The sequence below is a fragment of the Oncorhynchus keta genome, chromosome 11, assembly GCF_023373465.1.
Source record: "Oncorhynchus keta strain PuntledgeMale-10-30-2019 chromosome 11, Oket_V2, whole genome shotgun sequence".
In the NCBI taxonomy this organism is placed as follows: domain Eukaryota; kingdom Metazoa; phylum Chordata; class Actinopteri; order Salmoniformes; family Salmonidae; genus Oncorhynchus; species Oncorhynchus keta.
In genome coordinates, this window is record NC_068431.1 from 30,347,318 (window position 1) to 30,365,545 (window position 18,228).

Genomic DNA, 18,228 nt, shown 5'->3' on the forward strand with positions numbered 1-18,228 from the left:
GGGGCTTTATTGCCAAAGCAAGTGAGGTAGATAATATACAAAAGTGAAATAAACAATAAAAATTAACAGTAAACATTACACATACAGAAGTTTCAAAAACAAAGACATTACAAATGTCATATTATTTATTTATATAAAAAAATATATATACAGTGTTGTGTACTTTAACTATTTGTACATTGTTACAAGGGAAAATAAATAAGCATACATATGGGTTGTATTTACAATGGTGTTTGTTCTTCACTGGTAGCCCTTTTCTTGTGGCAACAGGTCACAAATCTTGCTGCTGTGATGGCACACTGTGGAATTTCACCCAGTAGATATGGGAGTTTATCAAAATTGGATTTGTTTTCGAATTCTTTGTGGATCTGTGTAATCTGAGGGAAATATGTATCTCTAATATGGTCATACATTGGGCAGGAGGTTAGGAAGTGTAGCTCAGTTTCCACCTCCTTTTGTGGGCAGTGTGCACATAGCCTGTCTTCTCTTGAGAGCCAGGACTGTCTACGGCGGCCTTTCTCAATAGCAAGGCTATGCTCACTAAGTCTGTACATAGTCAAAGCTTTCCTTAAGTTTGGGTCAGTCACAGTGGACAGGTATTCTTTCACTGTGTACTCTCTGTTTAGGGCCAAATAGCATTCTAGTTTGCTCTGTTTTTTTGTTAATTCCTTCCAATGTATCAAGTAATTATATTTTTGTTTTCTCATGATTTGGTTGGGTCTAATTGTGCTGCTGTCCTGCGGCTCTGTGGGGTGTGTTTGTGTTTGTGAACAGAGCCCCAGGACCAGCTTGCTTAGGGGACTCTTCTCCAGGTTCATCTCTCTGTAGGTGATGGCTTTGTTATGGAAGGTTTGGGAATCGCTTCCTTTTAGGTGGCTGTAGAATTTAACAGCTCTTTTCTGGATTTTGATAATTAGTGGGTATCGGCCTATTTCTGCTCTGCATACATTATTTGGTGTTCTATGTTGTACACTGAGGATATTTTTGCAGAATTCTGCATGCAGAGTCTCAATTTGGTGTTTGTCCCATTTTGTGAAGTCTTAGATGGTGAGCGGACCCCAGACCTCACAACCGTAAAGGGCAATGGGCTCTATGACTGATTCAAGTATTTTTAGCCAGATCCTAATTGGTATGTTGAAATGTATGTTCCTTTTGATGGCATAGAATCCCCTTCTTGCCTTGTCTCTCAGATCGTTCACAGCTTTGTGGAAGTTACCTGTGGCACTGATGTTTAGGCCAAGGTATGTATAGTTTTTTGTGTGCTTTAGGGCAACAGTGTCTAGATGGAATTTGTATTTGTGGTCCTGGCGACTGGACCTTTTTTGGAACACCATTATTTTGGTCTTACTGAGATTTACTGTCAGGGCCCAGGTCTGACAGAATCTGTGCAGAAGATCTAGGTGCTGCTGTAGGCCCTCCTTGGTTGGTGACAGAAGCACCAGATCATCAGCAAACAGTAGACATTTGACTTCGGATTCTAGTAGGGTGAGTCCGGGCGCTGCAGACTTTTCTAGTGCCCGCGCCAATTCGTTGATGTGTATGTTGAAGAGGGTGGGGCTTAAGCTTGCATCCCTGTCTCACCCCACGACCCTGTGTGAAGAAATGTGTTTTTTGCCAATTTTAACCGCACACTTGTTGTTTGTGTACATGGATTTTATAATGTCGTATGTTTTACCCCCAACACCACTTTCCATCAATTTGTATAGCAGACCCTCATGCCAAATTGAGTCGAAGGATTTTTTTTAAATCAACAAAGCATGAGAAGACTTTGCCTTTGTTTTGATTTGTTTGGTTGTCAATTAGGGTGTACATGGTCTGTTGTACGGTAATTTGGTAAAAAGCCAATGTGACATTTGCTCAGTACATTGTTTTCATTGAGGAAATGTACGAGTCTGCTGTTAATGATAATGCAGAGGATTTTCCCAAGGTTACTGTTGATGCATATTCCACGGTAGTTATTGGGGTCAAATTTGTCTCCACTTTTGTGGATTGGGGTGATCAGTCCTTGGTTCCAAATATTGGGGAAGATGCCACAGCTAAGGATGATGTTAGAGTTTTAGTATAGCCAATTGGAATTTGGATACCATCAACACCACAGGCCTTTTTGGGTTGGAGGGTTTTTACTCTCTTTCTTTCTTTCTTTCTTTCTTTCTTTCTTTCTTTCTTTCTTTCTTTCTTTCTTTCTTTGTCTCTCCCTCTCTCGCTCTGTGTGTCTCTGTCTCTCTCTGTCTCTCTCTGTCTCTGTCTCTGTCTCTCTTTGTCTCTGTCTCTGTCTCTCTTTGTCTCTGTCTCTGTCTCTGTCTCTGTCTCTCTCTCTCTCTCTCTCTCTCTCTGTGTCTCTCTCTCTCTCTCTCTCTCTCTCTCTCTCTGTGTCTGTCTCTCTCTCTCTCTGTGTCTGTCTCTCTCTCTCTCTGTGTCTGTCTCTCTCTCTCTCTGTGTCTGTCTCTCTCTATCTCTCTGTGTCTCTCTCTCTGTGTGTCTGTGTCTGTCTGTCTGTCTGTGTCTCTCTGTCTCATCTCGCTCTATTTCTCTCTCTCTTTCTCTCTGTCTCTGTTTCTCTCACGTGTGTATGTTCAAACTGACAGTCTAGTAGTGCAGTCGAGTCTCAGGCTGTGTCCACATTAGTTATTCTCAAAGGGAGACATTTACATTTTTTGCTTTCCCAGACCTAGACTTCAGTAAAAGTGAGTCTTAATATTTAATGGCTGGTTTAATTTTTAATGCGGCTTGACATTCTCTGGCCTCTTATGCTGGGCCCAGGAGTGAACTCTGTTCAGGACAGGGAGGAGCTGCTTTGTCTCCCTGTACCTCCTTGTGTGTGTGAGGAAGAGAGACGTGTGAGAGATCACTATCCCACCATTTCCCCCCAGCCCTCGGTGCCGGTGCGGAGCCTGGACGGGCTGCTGCGGACCAGTCTGGACCTAGAGCTGGACCTGCAGGTGTCCAGGACGCGCCACACGCGACTGGCCCAGGAGCTGCGTGTCCTCAGGGAGCTGAAGGAGCAGCTGGAGAGAGCCCGGCAGCAGGGAACCAGAGATCTCCCCACCTGGGTGCAAGACGACGAGCGCTTTCGTCTGCTTCTCAGACAGGCCGAGAAACAGGTGGGAGATTATTATTTATTTACCTTTTATTTAACTAGGCAAGTCAGTTCAGAACAAATTCTTATTTTCAATGACTGTCTAGGAACAGTGTGTTAACTGCCTTGTTCAGGGGCAGAACGACAGATTTGTACCTTGTCAGCTTGGGGATTCGATCTTGCAACATTTCGGTTACTAGTCCAACACTCTAACCACTAGGCTACCTGCCCAGATGCAATGATCCCCGTGACACTATCACTAATACGTGCTCTATATTGGGAATTGGCTGCAATTTCAATCAAAATAAAACTTTATTTTATTTGTCACGTGCCGAATACCTTGAAATGTAGACTTTATGAGACAGATGGGAGTCTCTCACCCAGTAGATAGAGTTGAAGTCGGAAGTTTACATACACCGTAGCCAAATACATTTAAACTCAGTTTTTCACAATTCCTCACATTTAATCCTAGTAAAAATTCCCTGTCTTAGGTCAGTTAGGATTACCACTTTATTTTAAGAATGTGAAATGTCAGAATAATAGTAGAGCGAATTATTTCTTTCATCACATTCTCAGTGGGTCAGAAGTTTACATACACTCAATTAGTATTTGGTAGCATTGCCTTTAAATTGTTTCACTTGTGTCAAACGTTTCGGGTAGCCTTCCACAAGCTTCCCACAATAAGTTGGGTGAATTTTGGCCCATTCCTCCTGACAGAGCTGGTGTAACTGAGTCAGGTTTGTAGGTCTCCTTGCTCGCACACACTTTTTCAGTTCTGCCCACAAATGTTCTATAGGATTGAGGTCAGGGCTTTGTGATGGCCACTCCTATACCTTGACTTTGTTGTCCTTAAGCCATTTTGCCACAACTTTGGAAGTATGCTTGGGGTCATTGTCCACTTGCGACCAAGCTTTAACTTCCTGACTGATGTTGCTTCAATATATCCACATCATTTTCCTGCCTCATGATGCCATCTATTTTGTGAAGTCCACCAGACCCTCCTGCAGCAAAGCACCCCCCCCCCCCACAACATGATGTTACCACCCCTGTTCTTCATGGTTGGGGGATGGTGTCTTCGGGCTTGCAAGCCTCCCCCTTTTCCTCCGAACATAATGGTGGTCATTATGGCCAAACAGTTCTATTTTTGTTTCCTCAGACCAGAGGACATTTCTCCAAAAAATATGATCTTGGTCCCCATGTGCAGTGGCAAACTGTAGTATGGCTTTTTAATGGCAGTTTTGGAGCAGTGGCTTCTTCCTTGCTGAGTGGCCTTTTTAGGTTATGTTAATATAGGACTCATTTTACTGTGGATATAGATACTTTTGTACCTGTTTCCTCCAGCATCTTCACAAGGTCCTTTGCTGTTGTTCTGGGATTGATTTGCACTTTTTGCACCAAAGTACGTTCATCTCTAGGAAACAGAACGCGTATCCTTCCTGAGCAGTATGACGGCTGCGTAGTCCCATGGTGTTTATACTTATGTACTATTGTTTGTACAGATGAATGTGGTACCTTCAGGCATGAACTAGACTTGTGAACTAGACTTTTCTTCTGAGGTCCTGGCTGATTTCTTTTGATTTTCCCATGATGTCAATCAAAGAGGCACTGAGTTTGAAGGTAGGCCTTGAAATACATCCACAGGTACACCTCCAATTGACTCAAATGATGTCAATTACCCTATCAAAAGCTTCTAAAGCCATGCCATCATTTTCTGGGATTTTCCAAGCTGTTTAAAGGCACTGTCAACTTAGTGTATGTAAACTTCTGGCCCACTGGTATTGTGATACAGTGAAATAATCTGTCTGTAAACAAACAATTGTTGGAAAAATGACTTGTGTCATGCACAAAGTAGGTGTCCTAACTGACTTGCCAAAGCTATAGTTTGTTAACAAGACATTTGTGGAGTGGTTGAAAAACTAGTTTTAATGACTCCAACCTAAGTGTTTGTAAACTTCCGACTTCAACTGTATACTTTTTATTATGAATCATTGTTCTAATACACACCTGTGAAATATGAAGTGAGGTGTTAGAACAGCATCTATCTGTTGACTGGCCAGGATTTGTTGTTTAGGCCTATTCTCCAACTTCTCTCTGAGCGTCTCTGTGGTGATGTTGTGTCTGCAGACCCGTGAGGAGCAGCTGCAGGAGCAGAGGGTGGAGAAGATGATGCGTGCTGCGGCCAAGGATGTCCACAAGCTCCGAGGCCAGAGCAGGAAAGAGATGCCTGAGGTCCAGTCCTTCAGGTCAGTACTGTAGAATACATTACATTACATTACAGGGTACAGCAACAGTATAGTGCAACAGACCTCTTGTAAGAGGAGTTGGTCCATTAATCCTTGTCTCTTTCCCCATGTATTAGATGAATGACAATGTTTAAATTGTATATAGCTTCTCTCACCCAGGTCTCCAAGCATTAGGTTCAGTTGGAAGGACTATGATTTGTCGTCCATTCCGTTTGTATACCTGTTAGTCTAAGAATATAAGATTATATGGAATTTTAAATTGGGAAAATGGCTACGATATGTATTGGATGTTTCTCCATTTTAAATTTAATGACCAATGCTAGTCCTTAGTTGACTGGGATTAAGTAATTGACGGTGGCTCTGAAGCAACTGAAAGACGTTCGCCTCAGTGAACACACATCCCAGCAATGAAAAATAAAGATTTGCTCTGTTCACTGTAGAAAAAGGGAGGTTAGTTCTGGTTTTACGCTCGTGAAGATAAGACTTTTCTCTTCTGATTTCAGAGAGAAGATGGCCTTCTTCACTCGAGCAAAGACCAACATCCCTGATCTGCCTGTCGACGATGTGTAGCGCATTTCCAGTATTCCAGTCTTAACTGCTGTTTCCAAGCAGATGACTCTGAAGCAGACTTCTGGTGGTATTATGAAGAATGGAGAATAATAAAATAATAATGTATAGGAAAAAATACCGTCACATTTTTTTTTAGATCTCATTTTGCTAATCTGTATAGTTGTTTGTGTTAGCAACTAGAGCATTGTTTTCTTCCACTCTCTCTGTAGCAGTATTGTTACTGTTACTAATAAGTGGATGTTGGAAGAGACCGTTAGAGGTTTTATGGTAAAATCGTAATTCCAATACACACCAGCCCTTTCTGTGTGGAATTTGAAAAGATAAAGAGAAATGCTGTTCTGTTCTTTAGCCAGGACCACTTATTTGTTGTAGTCTAAGATGTGGATATTGACCCCCAGAGGTACTTTACATTATTTATAGCACAACACATCTACAAAATCAATATTGTTATTGTATGATGGTGTACTATGACCGAATGTGTGGTTGTATAGTATACTGAAACTGGCTGTCTGTCCCTAGTCACACTGCACATGGTTCTCATAGTAACCCTCACTGGTGCACACACCGTCTCTCAGCATTGTGTAGGAAGTGCACTGACTCTCACCTATACTCAGGTAGTTTATTGGATAATTTGTGCACTTTTAAAATGGTCATCTATAAAAGAGGAGAGAGGCGTTGAAGAAGTGGGAGGAGTGCTCCACTTCAGGCTGGAGTGATTGTTGAATCACCGCCTAACAAAGCACATGATTATGAAAGACAAAAGAAGTGGAGGAGATAACTTGTATTTAATGAAGATCATTGCTGGTGATAAACTCCCCATTGACTGTATGATTTAAAACGGTAGTGAAGTTATCCAAAAACCATGGAATAACTGAGGACTCTAAAGTATATCTTAGCCTAAAGTCTGATCACTTTTCCTGCTCTCATCCCTTTTACCCCTTCCCTTAAATTCTTTGTAACTGGACATGTTGAAGACTCATACAAACAGTATCCCAATTGTTCTTCTGCTATCTTTTTTTGCATCTCTCAACTGGACTTTCTATATGTAAACCTTACCTTATCACACTAACTGGGATATTTGTCGACGAGCCCCCTTCCAAAGAGAATCTTCCCTTCCAGTCTGGGGCAGTACTAGGGACCCCTGTTACACTGGCAAAGCTTTAGTACATACAGAGATGAATAAGATCAGGTCTGCCTCTGTATCCATCCTGCATGGAGCATTGTCTCATCAATGACCACAGGAATTGGCAAGACCGCACAAACAGATCTGGGACGAGGCTACACTTCTAGTCTAGCAGCCATGTTTCCCAATATATCTCTCTGTAAGCAGACATGACAAAGTCCTCCTGAGGATTTAATTTTATCTCTGCATGGTGCTCTCTATGTGCCAGAGGTATCGTTGAACAGGCTTACTGTTGCAAGTACATATCTGGCTCTGATTGATCACGTCTGTGATCTTCACAGGCGACTAGTGGTGTCTGTGTTAATGAAATGTGATGAAGAAGTGAAATGTGTAAGTGGATCAACTGGCAGTACAGGGTGAAATCAGAGGGCTTTTAACTAGGCTACTGGAAACGGTACAGGAAGAAATCAGAGGGCTGTAACTAGGCTACTGGAAACAGTACAGGAAGAAATCAGAGGGCTGTAACTAGGCTACTGGAAACAGTACAGGAAGAAATCAGAGGGCTGTAACTAGGCTACTGGAAACAGTACAGGAAGAAATCAGAGGGCTGTAACTAGGCTACTGGAAACAGTACAGGAAGAAATCAGAGGGCTGTAACTAGGCTACTGGAAACAGTACAGGAAGAAATCAGAGGGCTGTAACTAGGCTACTGGAAACAGTACAGGAAGAAACTCTGTACAGGAGAAACTCTGTAGACTAGATCAGAACAGTCAGCTTGCTACTCTCTCTCTGTAAACACTTAATAATGGATGGCATTTCAGATGATAGAGATGTCTTGGATGTTGGTTTGAAGGGGTGGTCATAAGGGGATATGTACAAGGGCCCCTGAACACATGCAAATGTCTGGAGTGTTTTGGTGATTTTAGATGTTTGAGATTAGTTTTGCTTTTCATCAAATCCTACTCTCCCACACCCTTTTTTTATGTTGACCAAACATGATTGTGTGATACCAATTATATTGGGCCTGAATTACAATCTACTGATATTGGAGTAGCCTACTTTTCAACAGAAACATAGCTAGCTTCTTTCCATCTCAATAGAGCACTATTTAGCACCATACGTAGATAGCACCCCAATATCTGATATACAGTCAGAGGCCACTTAAAGCTCAATACAACATTAGGCTAGTTCGAACTCTGTGGTGATGTAGTGATTTGTCCAATCCACAACAGCCAGGATAACATTGAGACAGGTTCATGCTTCATAGAATGTTGAGCATAATGACTCTGAATATGGAGAGGAGTCAGAGTGGAATGAAATCACATGCCCAGCATCTCAATTTGTATAATAGCACAAGACCTTAGTCTGATTTTTTTTGATGGTCATGAATTCGCACTAATGTTCTGCAAATGATGAGTAGAGATTCACTTGTGTCCAGTGTCTCACCCCAATGGATATTGCTCTGTAGTTTGAATACATTCCATGTTTCATACCCTTTACAGATAGAATAATACCCCGATTTGAACATCAGAAATGATTTTCTACTCCACACCATACTAATAATGTTAGATCAGACAATTGAATTCCTTCACTGCTTTTTTCCTTACTGATAGTCTGAAGTTCACATGCCATTCCATAATGCACTGGTTGTCTTTTGCCGCCGCCTTTGGTTTCATGGCGTTCGCACATTTGGATTGCATGCTGCCACATAGTGTGTGGTCAATCGCGTTACACGTCAAAAAAAGAGAAGTGGGAAAAGGAACATATTGCACCACCAACTAAAAGGCGCTGCATGGTCAAGCCGATGTCTGCATGGTCAATCCGATGTCTGCATGGTCAATCCGATGTCTGCATTGTCCGTGCAGCATTTATGGTGATATGGCCTCTGCAGAAGTCAGGGCATTCATGCTTTGCGGAGTAGTGCAGAGCTGTTGTGAAGGATGGGGTCAAGGAAGTGAGTTTGTGTTTATACAGTTTGTGTTCATAAAAATCACCCCCCCATTCCACTACTTTCACCCTAACTGATCCTACACTAGGCCTGGGAGGACGGTACTCTTTTCTCTGCCTCAGCATATGACACCTTCTGTTCTACTCTGAGCCTGGCAACCTCAACCTGTCTTTCTTGCATCGGGCACTTCTGATCCCCAGCAACATGGGCACCTCCACAATGGACACTTTGTTTCCCCCACTGATACTACACATTCCTTTGTCACTTGCCCTCCTGCACACTTCTCATCTCAGAATCTCCCTCCAACACACTGCTGCAATATGACCATAAGTTTGGCATCTGAAACACAGTGGGTTCTGCACAAAGGCTCTCACGGGAAAGCTGACATATCCTAACATTACCTTTATCAGGTGAAAAGGACAGACAGCATCTTCTGAGTTTCACCACGCTCGCCACCGGGTCTGTGTTGCAAATGGCGGGCATCACAGACGCAGAGAATCTTACATTTCAGTTGCTCCACCTCTAAACTTAACGCCACTCTTGTAATCACTCCTTTCAAACCTCCGCCACGTGTGTTCTGGCTTTGGCCCAACCCATCAGTTTCTAGACGGCCCGAAATATGTTGCATTTGGTGAAGTGTCAGGAACGTACGCCGATCCAGACCATAGAGATAGAGGAATCATCTTTGTATCGGCCATTATAGTGTATGTGACAGCATGGGCAGCGCCATTGAGGCGATTTCCATTTTGAAGTAATTGATTTTCTTCATGATTTTGCTGATCTCTCCTGATGACCCGGTTGGACATGGAAGTCCCACCCAGCTGACTACATTAAAATGGTAGAAGTCCTCAATGGCGCTGCCCATGTTAATATGGCCTTTTGACCACTAGAGGCCTCTATCATTCTTTATGATCCAAACTCATTGCAGAGAATAAACTAAAGTCTGTGGTCGTGGCGTAGTGTTTGACTGGAGCAGGATCCTGGGTAGCCAGGCAAATCAGAGGAAACCATCAGACCAACTCCTTGAATACCCTACTCTTTGAAGTTTGCTCAACAAATTGTTTTACCCTTTAGTGTGTGTATTTTAATGTATTGATACTTGGGATATTGCTTTTTAAAAGGAAAAGTTACAAAATCGTTGCTGGAGGACATCTTTAAAATGCACTACATGACCAAAAGTATGTGGACACCTGCTTGTCAAACATCTCATTCCAAAATCATGCTACAACAGCCTCCACTCTTCTGGGAAGGCTTTCCACTAGATGTTGGAACATTGCTGCATGGACTAGCTTCCATTCAGCCACAAGCATTAGTGAGGTCAGGCAATTATGTTGGCCAATTGTCATGCTGAAACAGGAAAGGGTCTTCCCCAAACTGTTGCCACAAAGTTGGAAGCACAGAATTGTCTAGAATTTCATTGTATGCTGTAGCGTTAAGATTTCCCTTCACTGGAACTAAAGGGCATAGCCCAAACCATGAAAAACAGCCCCAGACTATTCCTCCCCCACCAAACTTTATTTTTATTTTTTAACGTATTTATTAAGATTTATTTTTTTATACCTTTAACTAGGCAAGTCAGTTAAGACGGTATAGGAACAGTCTAGGAACAATGGGTTAACTTCCTTGTTAAGGGGCAGAACGACAGATTTTTTACCTTGTCAGCTTGGGGACTCGATCTTGCAACCTTTTGGTTACAAGTCCAACACTAACCATTAGGCTACCTGCCGCATAGTCCGTCGGACTGCCAGATGAGGCGGCAGGTAGCCTAGTGGTTAGAGCGTTGGACTTATAACCGAAAGGTTGCAAGATCGAATATCCAAGCTGACAAGGTCGTTCTGTCCCTGAACAAGGCAGTTAACCAACTGTTCCTAGGCAGTCATTAAAAATAAGAATGTGTTCTTAATTGACTTGCCAAGTTAAATAAAGGTTAAAAAATAAAATTAAAGGTGAAGCGTGATTCATCACTCCAGAGAACACGTTTCCACTGCTCCGGAGTCCAATGGCGATGAGCTTTACACCACTCCAGCCGACGCTTGACATTGTGCATGGTGATCTTAGGCTGCTCGGCCATGGAGACCCATTTCATAAAGCTCCCGACTAACAGTTCTTGTGCTGACGTTACTTTGAGGCAGTTTGGAACTCTGTAGTGAGTGTTGCATCCGAGAACAAGATTTTTACGCGGTCCTGTTCTGTGAGCTTGTATTCTACCACTTGGCGGCTTAGCCGTTTGGGCTCTTAGACGTTTCCACTTCTCAATAACGGCACTTATTGTTGACTGGGGCAGCTCTAGCAGGGCAGAAATGTGACAAACTGACTTGTTGGAAAGGTGGCATGCACGCTGAAAGTCACTGAGCTGTTTTTCTATGTAGATGGCTGTGTGCTCAATTTTATACGCCTGTCAGCAACGGGTGTGGCTGAAATAACCTAATCCACTAATTTGAAGGGGTGTCCACATACTTTTGTGTATGTATAAGGTGTTACAAAAAGTTTTAGTTTGGACCATTTCTATCCTTTCACAATTTTACAAACTGTACAATGTTGCACTTCACCACTTTAAAGGAAAGTCACTATTCATGGCACAGCAATTTATTCTACATGAACTGCATACTGTGAATGGATCCTTTGGAGAGTGTGCCTTTTTAGATTAAATATGATTTTAACCTGAGGCGAAAATGTGGTCACCATCCAAAAACAGATAACACTACTTTTTGTTGCCTCAAATAACATGTACTGTTTGCATTTGAATGTGAACTGTTTACTTTTTAAAAAATCATGATTTACTCCAGTGTAGAGAGAGTAAACCAATCAGAGGTCTTATATTAGGACTTCTTATTGGATTTCAGTGTGGATGGAACAGTGCTATCTATATGTGATTAACTGAAGCTAGCCATGATTGACTAGATGGTTTGTAACTTGGATCTAAAGGCTTAAATGTACTATTATAACACCACCCAGCATGTGTATTGTTGACAGAAGTGGTCAATATAATCAGAAATTAACGATTAAGTAAGTCTTACTTCAAGTCATCAAAAACCATCACTGTCAGAACCTGAAGCTGGTAGCATTGAATGATTTGTCGTCATGTAGGATGTGATAATTCTTGTTTTGAAGTTCAAGTGCATTTTTGTTTTATTATTATAAAGTTTTAATCTGTTGTATTAAGGATGGCAAAGAACCTGGTATGTGTATGGAAATGATTTGAGAAATGTATTTATTGCACTTTCTGATTTGGGTGTGTGGTGTTTGTTTCCTTTCTCGTGAGACTCCTGAAAGCTGTGAATTTTATCATGGACACTGTACCGTCAACCAGAATTGTAAATATTTCACCAGCACAAAAATGTTTTGTAGTTTCACAACAAGTAAAACATTTTTTTTGTTCTACTCTTGCCTGTGCTTTCTCCTCTGTTTTGTGTGTCTGTGGTGTATTCAATGTCAATTTTGAAAGACATTTGCAGAGCATTGCAGTTTGACCAAAAAAATGCTTAAAGTAACAACTTAACATTGTTGAAGTGGTGGAAAAAGTACCCAATTGTCATTCTTGAGAAAAAGTAAGATTACCTTCATAGAAAGAAATGTCTCAAGTAAAACTGAGTCACCCAGAAGAATACTACTTGAGTAAAAGTCAAAAAGTATTTGCTTTTAAATATACTTAAGTATCAAAAGTAAATGTAATTGCAAAAAATATACTTAAATATCAAAAGTAAATCATTTCAAATTGCTTATAATATCAGATGGTACGTTTTAATTTTTTAAATTTATGGATAGCCAGGGGCACACTACAACAGCAGACATAATTTACAAACAAAGCATTTGTGTTTAGTGAGTACTTACTCCAGATCAGAGGCAGTAGGGATGACCAGGGATGTTCTCTTGATAAGTGAGTGAATTGTACCACTTTCCTGTACTTTTTTGGGTGTTAGGGAAATTGTATGGAGTAAAAAGTAGATTATTTTCTTTAGTAAAGAAAAAGATACCTAAAAACAACTTCGGTAAAAGTAAAAGTACTTCGGTAGGTAAAAATACTTTAAAGTACTACTTAAGTACTTTACACCACTGTTTGTTGCTATGTTTTATGAAAGTTAAAGCATAACTTTGTCTGTAGTACCTTTCGTCAGTGGTAGTACCTTGGGCACCCCAACGAGGGCGGTAAATGTAATTTCCGAAATTTTACGTCATTGAGCCTCGGCCTCATCTAGGTTCAGAAACTCATTTAGTTAGACACACGCTAATGTACTGTTCTAACGTTATTTTTTTTTTTAACCGAAAATGGGAGATCCTGTGGCTGAATACTCGTCCCGACTTCAACAGCAGGTCAGCTCTTACACTTTACAAAGACCTCTTGGTTTGCAATAATGTGCTGAAATTAAGAAAATGTTGGTAGCTACGCTAACGTGGACTCGTTTGACGTAATGTGGCAACTAAGCCAGCTAGCTAGCCAGCTAAACATTGCAGCAGCTTGCTAGCTGACTTGTGAAAAACGTGTGAAGTCGGATGCCAGCTAAGTGTTATCTTTGTTGTATTCTAGCTAGCTGTATTCAGTTTAATTGTTACTGCAAAGACTGACAGGTCAGCTGTTACTCATGTTGATAATGCAGGAACGGATTCATTGTACTGCCCTTCCCATCTAGACATTTCCTGATAACTATCAATCATAACATACTCTCTTACGTTGAGGGACAGTTATTAGCTAATTTAACTAGCTAGCTGAAGCTTTCAGTTTTGTTCTGTGGCATCATGTGATTTCCTCAATCTGTGCTGATGTCAGTAGCTTAGTTTGAGTTTTGAGTCAAAGTCCTGAATGTCATCCTCAACCAATCCTGCATTTGTGCGGTTTTCGTAGACCGAGTATAGGTGTAGAGGCAGGGCATGTTCTTGACCGTGAACCCTTCGTCTGTCTAGGAGCAGGAGATCCATTCCCTGACTGCTGAGATCGAGAGCCTGAAGAACCCACAGAGCCTGGTTTTGTCCTCACACCTGGATGGGCTGAGAGAGGAGAACGCCAAGCTCAAATACCGCCTCAACATCCTCAAAAGGGTGAGTGATCACTTGCATAAGTATTTCCACACTCCCCTCTGGGTACATCTAATGTTAGGAGATTGAGCTATTTTATTAATTCACATACAGGATGCTTTGTTTCACCTGTTATGTCCGCTTGAGAGCTAGAGACTTAATTTTTTATTTATTAATTCTTATTTTCAATGACTGCCTAGAAACAATGGGTTAACTGCCTGTTCAGGGGCAGAACGACAGATTTGTACCTTGTCAGCTCGGGGATTTGAACTTGCAACCTTCCGGTTACTAGTCCAACGCTCTAACCCAGGGGTCCCCAAACTTTTTCCTGTGAGGGCCACATAACTTTTCCCTTCTCTGATGGGGGCCGGTGTCAGTTTGTAACAGAAAAGTGTGACGATCGTAGGGGAGCTTAAAAAATGTATTGTTTTCCAGAAAGCCACACATAACCAAATAACCCTTTCCAGGTTCTTTACAGAAAAAGGAAACAAATAATAACACTATTAATGAAATAAATAATAACTAAATAACCCTCTCTGAGTTCTTCACAGAAAAAACAGGAAATAAATAATAACTAAATAACTCTCTGGGTTCTTCATAGAAAAAAAGCCATGGAACATTAACTTTCTGTCGTGCCATGCACAATCTTAACAGATAAAAGTTCAGCTCAGTTGTCAGAGCAGAATCTCTCTGACACATATGAGCAGTCTCTTAAAGTCATTGTGTTCCTTCCTTATAATCCTTTTGTAGGTTCCAGTAGGCTTGTAGACACCGCTGTTTGCAGCTCTCTCTCATCAACTTCCCTGTGAAAACCACAAAAGAAGCAGGTTGAGAAACTGAACTAAGTGATACAGCACCTACACAGCACAATACATTTCACTACCAGTATGGTTGTAAAGATGGATTTTATCCCAGTAGATTTTATTATGATTATATTTGTTTATGCTCAGAATGACTCATTCAGGTCAGAAAAGTGAGCTTACCTATCTATGTATGTTCATCAGTGTGAACTGTGGGCCTGCATCTGGCTGGTGAGAAGTTGAATATCAGGTTCCATTCTAGTTACAGCCAGTCTCAAGCACTGATACAAATGTTCATCTGTCAATCTTGATCTCATCGGGGTTTTCAGCAGTTTCATGCGAGAAAAGCTTTTCTCGCAGATATACGTGCTGCCAAAAACTGTGGACATTTTCATTGCGTGTTTTTGATGTTTGGATATGTGTCGTTTGGGAGGGCGGAATAGAAGTCAATGAGACTGTTGGGCTTGAATGCGTCTTTCAGAACATCACAGTTCTGTAACTCAGCCAACTCAAACTGATATGAAGGCTGGGCTTCATCAATGTCGGCAACAAAGGGGTTCTGAAAAAGACGGATTTCTTTTGCATGAACATGTAGTTCACTGAATCGCACATCGAACTCCGCCTTCAGCATTTCCAGTGCTTCCACGCACTTTTCAGCTGGGAACGAGACCGCTGGGTTCTCTGTCGACAGGTTTTGGGTAGCAGGAAGATGGACGAAGTTGCGCTTTTTCACTTGTTCCAAAAGCAGCGCTAATTTAACCTCAAATGCTTTTATGTGTGAATACATGTCGCAAATGAGTTTCCCCTCGCCTTGAAGCTAGTTAAGACTGTTAAGTATTTCTGTCACGTCTGTTAAAAATGCGAGGTGCCATTTCCATTCTGGGTCGATCAGCTCTGGGACCATTTTGTCTTTTAAATGAAGAAATGCGTTAATTTCGGGTAGCAGCTCGTAAAACGCCTCAAAACGCCCGGCTCAGCCATCGGACCTCTGTGTAGTACAGCACATCTCCGTGCGTAGACTCCAGTTCAGACAGGAATTCTTGGAACTGCCTGTGTTTAAGTCCCTTTGCTCTGATGAAGTTTATGCACGACACCACAACCTTCATTACAGAATCCCACGTCAACACTTTGCAGCACAGTGCTTGCTGGTGAATTAGGCAGTGGACTCGTAGCGGGGCGGTGAGACCCCTTTTTTCCAACTCCCGGTTCGGGCCGAGCCTAGGATTTTTTTTTCTGGAGGCCAAATAGGAAAAAAATTCGATAGCGTCTCTGATATTGTTCAGAGGGCCGGGCCAAATGTGCTGACGGGCCGTATCCGGCCCGCGGGCCGTAGTTTGGTGACCACTGCTCTAACCACTAGGCTACCCTGCCGCCCACTCTCTTAAGTTGTTCCAAGTTTCCCCCAAAGAGCCTGTAGGAGGAGAGAGACTGAGTATCTATCTATAGGTTGTCCCCTATATGTTGTATTGAAGTGCTCTGTCTATCCTCCCTCCCCAGAGTCTGCAGGAAGAGAGGAGCCAGTGCAGTAAGACCATGATGAACATCAACCAGCGTCTTCAGGAGATCTTTGGTGAGGCCATCCGGGAGGCCTGGCCTGACCTGGAGAACCCTCCCCTGGCCGTCACCCCCAACCAGCAGGCCAAATTTGGGGACTACCAGTGTAACAGCGCTATGGCCATGGCCCAGGTGGTAAAATAACACTGATGGATTTTATTCTTTGAAGCTTGTTTCTCAGTCTCAAAATGCACATCAGCCAATTCAAATCATGAATGTAGTTGCATGTGATAAAACGCTACACGTTAGCTGTTCCTATTAGATATGCTAACCTAACCAGCTGGGAATGATTATTTCCTGTAACAAATTCCGCAGCAGCCTGTCAAAGATCTTAGACTTTATATCCAACAACCAATGGTATTTTTAAAAATAGATTTACTTGGACACCAGAAATATGCATTAAACCTCCACCTGAATTTTGTTACACTTGGTCTGTCATATGTGAAGTTTGCCAATATTGCATGATACGTCCTTGACCAGGCTACTAACGTTAGACAAAAGGCATGTTTTTGCATTAATGACAAAATCCCACGTTTCACACAACTATGTGTTTTTACAGGGAAAAGATAAAGGTCTATTCAACATTTGTGACCGATCGCCTCGATTCGGTCTTATGTAGCAACATTTTAAATTGTTTTTACATTGGATAAAAGTAGAGACTCGGAGCTAGGAAATTGCATATCATACACTGCAGTTGAGGAACAATGGGAAAGTAATTCTGCTTTGAATGTTAATAAACTTGTAACCCCACTTTTGAGAAAATGGCCCTTGAACATTTTGGTAGACCTACTGGAGAGCTTGTCTACGCCCATTCAGCATCGTTCACACCCTCTTAAGCCTTAGCCCAACCATCTCTTCAAGGATTCACATGTGGTAAACACGCTATATCAAATAAAATCTATGTTTATTTGTCACATGCACAGGATACAGAAGGTGTAAACAGTACAGTAATAGTACTTGCCTAGTAGCAATATCGAAAACAGAAAGTGTCCAGATAATTATTTGATTGTTATTAGACAACGCTTACCTGACACACTTGTTTAAATTATATGAAGGAAATGCTATAACCACCCCTCACCCACAAGTGGATGGGTCACTATTGACACATGTTCATGAAATACAATCAATGGCCGTAATTACCCCCAGACACACTTGCTAATTTTCTTGGTCATGTAATAATCTGGCTGTGGAGTCTTTTGTTTAGACATGTAGCTGCTAGCTAGCTAAACAATGAACCGGCATAACTCTCATACCAATACAAACATTCTCATAGCTGTAGTATGAATCTGCAGGTAGCTAAAGCTAACAAACTAGGTTCAATGTTAGCTAACATTAGGCTATAACTAGCAAATGGATTTCTGATTCGAATAATTCTACTACACAGATCATACACGTAACGTTAGCTAGCGAGCCAGTAAGCTAACGTTTGCTAGCTCACTAACAGTTTGCTTTAACTTGCAATAAAAAAGACTTTCTGACAAAATTAGAAACGTATATCTGGAAAATGTAGCTAGACTCTTACCCGTATACATGGATGAACGATTCACTGCTGACTGGAACCATTTAACTCTGTTTTGTAGCTACACTGTTCAAATGTTTGGGGTCACCTAGAAATGTCCATGTTTTTTAAAGAAAAGCACATTTATTTTGTCCATTAACTTCTTCGGGATCGGTGTCACACACTGTTCAAAAAAATAAAGGGAACACTAAAATAACACATCCTAGATCTGAATTAATGAGATTCTTATTCAATACTTTTTTCTTTATATAGTTGAATGTGCTGACAAAAAAATCACACAAATTATCAATGGAAATCAAATTTATCAACCCATGGAGGTCTGGATTTGGAGTCTCACTCAAAATTAAAGTGGAAAACCAGACTACAGGCTGATCCAACTTTGATG

General features: G+C 41.6%; 2 protein-coding genes across 6 annotated transcripts in view; both read left to right on the forward strand.

Annotated features, from left to right (window-relative positions):
* LOC118390056 (protein KIBRA-like) overlaps positions 1-12,341 on the forward strand; it is a 41,466-nt gene extending 29,125 nt beyond the window's left edge. For all 4 annotated transcript variants that reach the window (XM_052456987.1, XM_035780217.2, XM_052456986.1 and 1 more), the window contains 3 exons: positions 2,871-3,101; positions 5,201-5,319; positions 5,823-12,341. In XM_052456987.1, the coding sequence (XP_052312947.1) occupies positions 2,871-3,101; positions 5,201-5,319; positions 5,823-5,889 (417 nt within the window). In that variant the 3' untranslated portion in view covers positions 5,890-12,341. The remainder of the gene's footprint in view (positions 1-2,870; positions 3,102-5,200; positions 5,320-5,822) is intronic.
* Positions 12,342-13,111: 770 nt separating this feature from the next.
* The window catches only part of LOC118390058 (arginine--tRNA ligase, cytoplasmic-like), a 34,083-nt gene continuing 28,966 nt past the window's right edge, over positions 13,112-18,228 (forward strand). Inside the window, exons 1-3 of one of the 2 annotated variants that reach the window (XM_035780220.2) lie at positions 13,112-13,271; positions 13,860-13,994; positions 16,268-16,459. In XM_035780220.2, coding sequence (XP_035636113.1) covers positions 13,227-13,271; positions 13,860-13,994; positions 16,268-16,459 — 372 coding nt within the window. In that variant the 5' untranslated portion in view covers positions 13,112-13,226. The remainder of the gene's footprint in view (positions 13,272-13,859; positions 13,995-16,267; positions 16,460-18,228) is intronic. The other variant, XM_035780221.2, reaches the window with a different exon arrangement.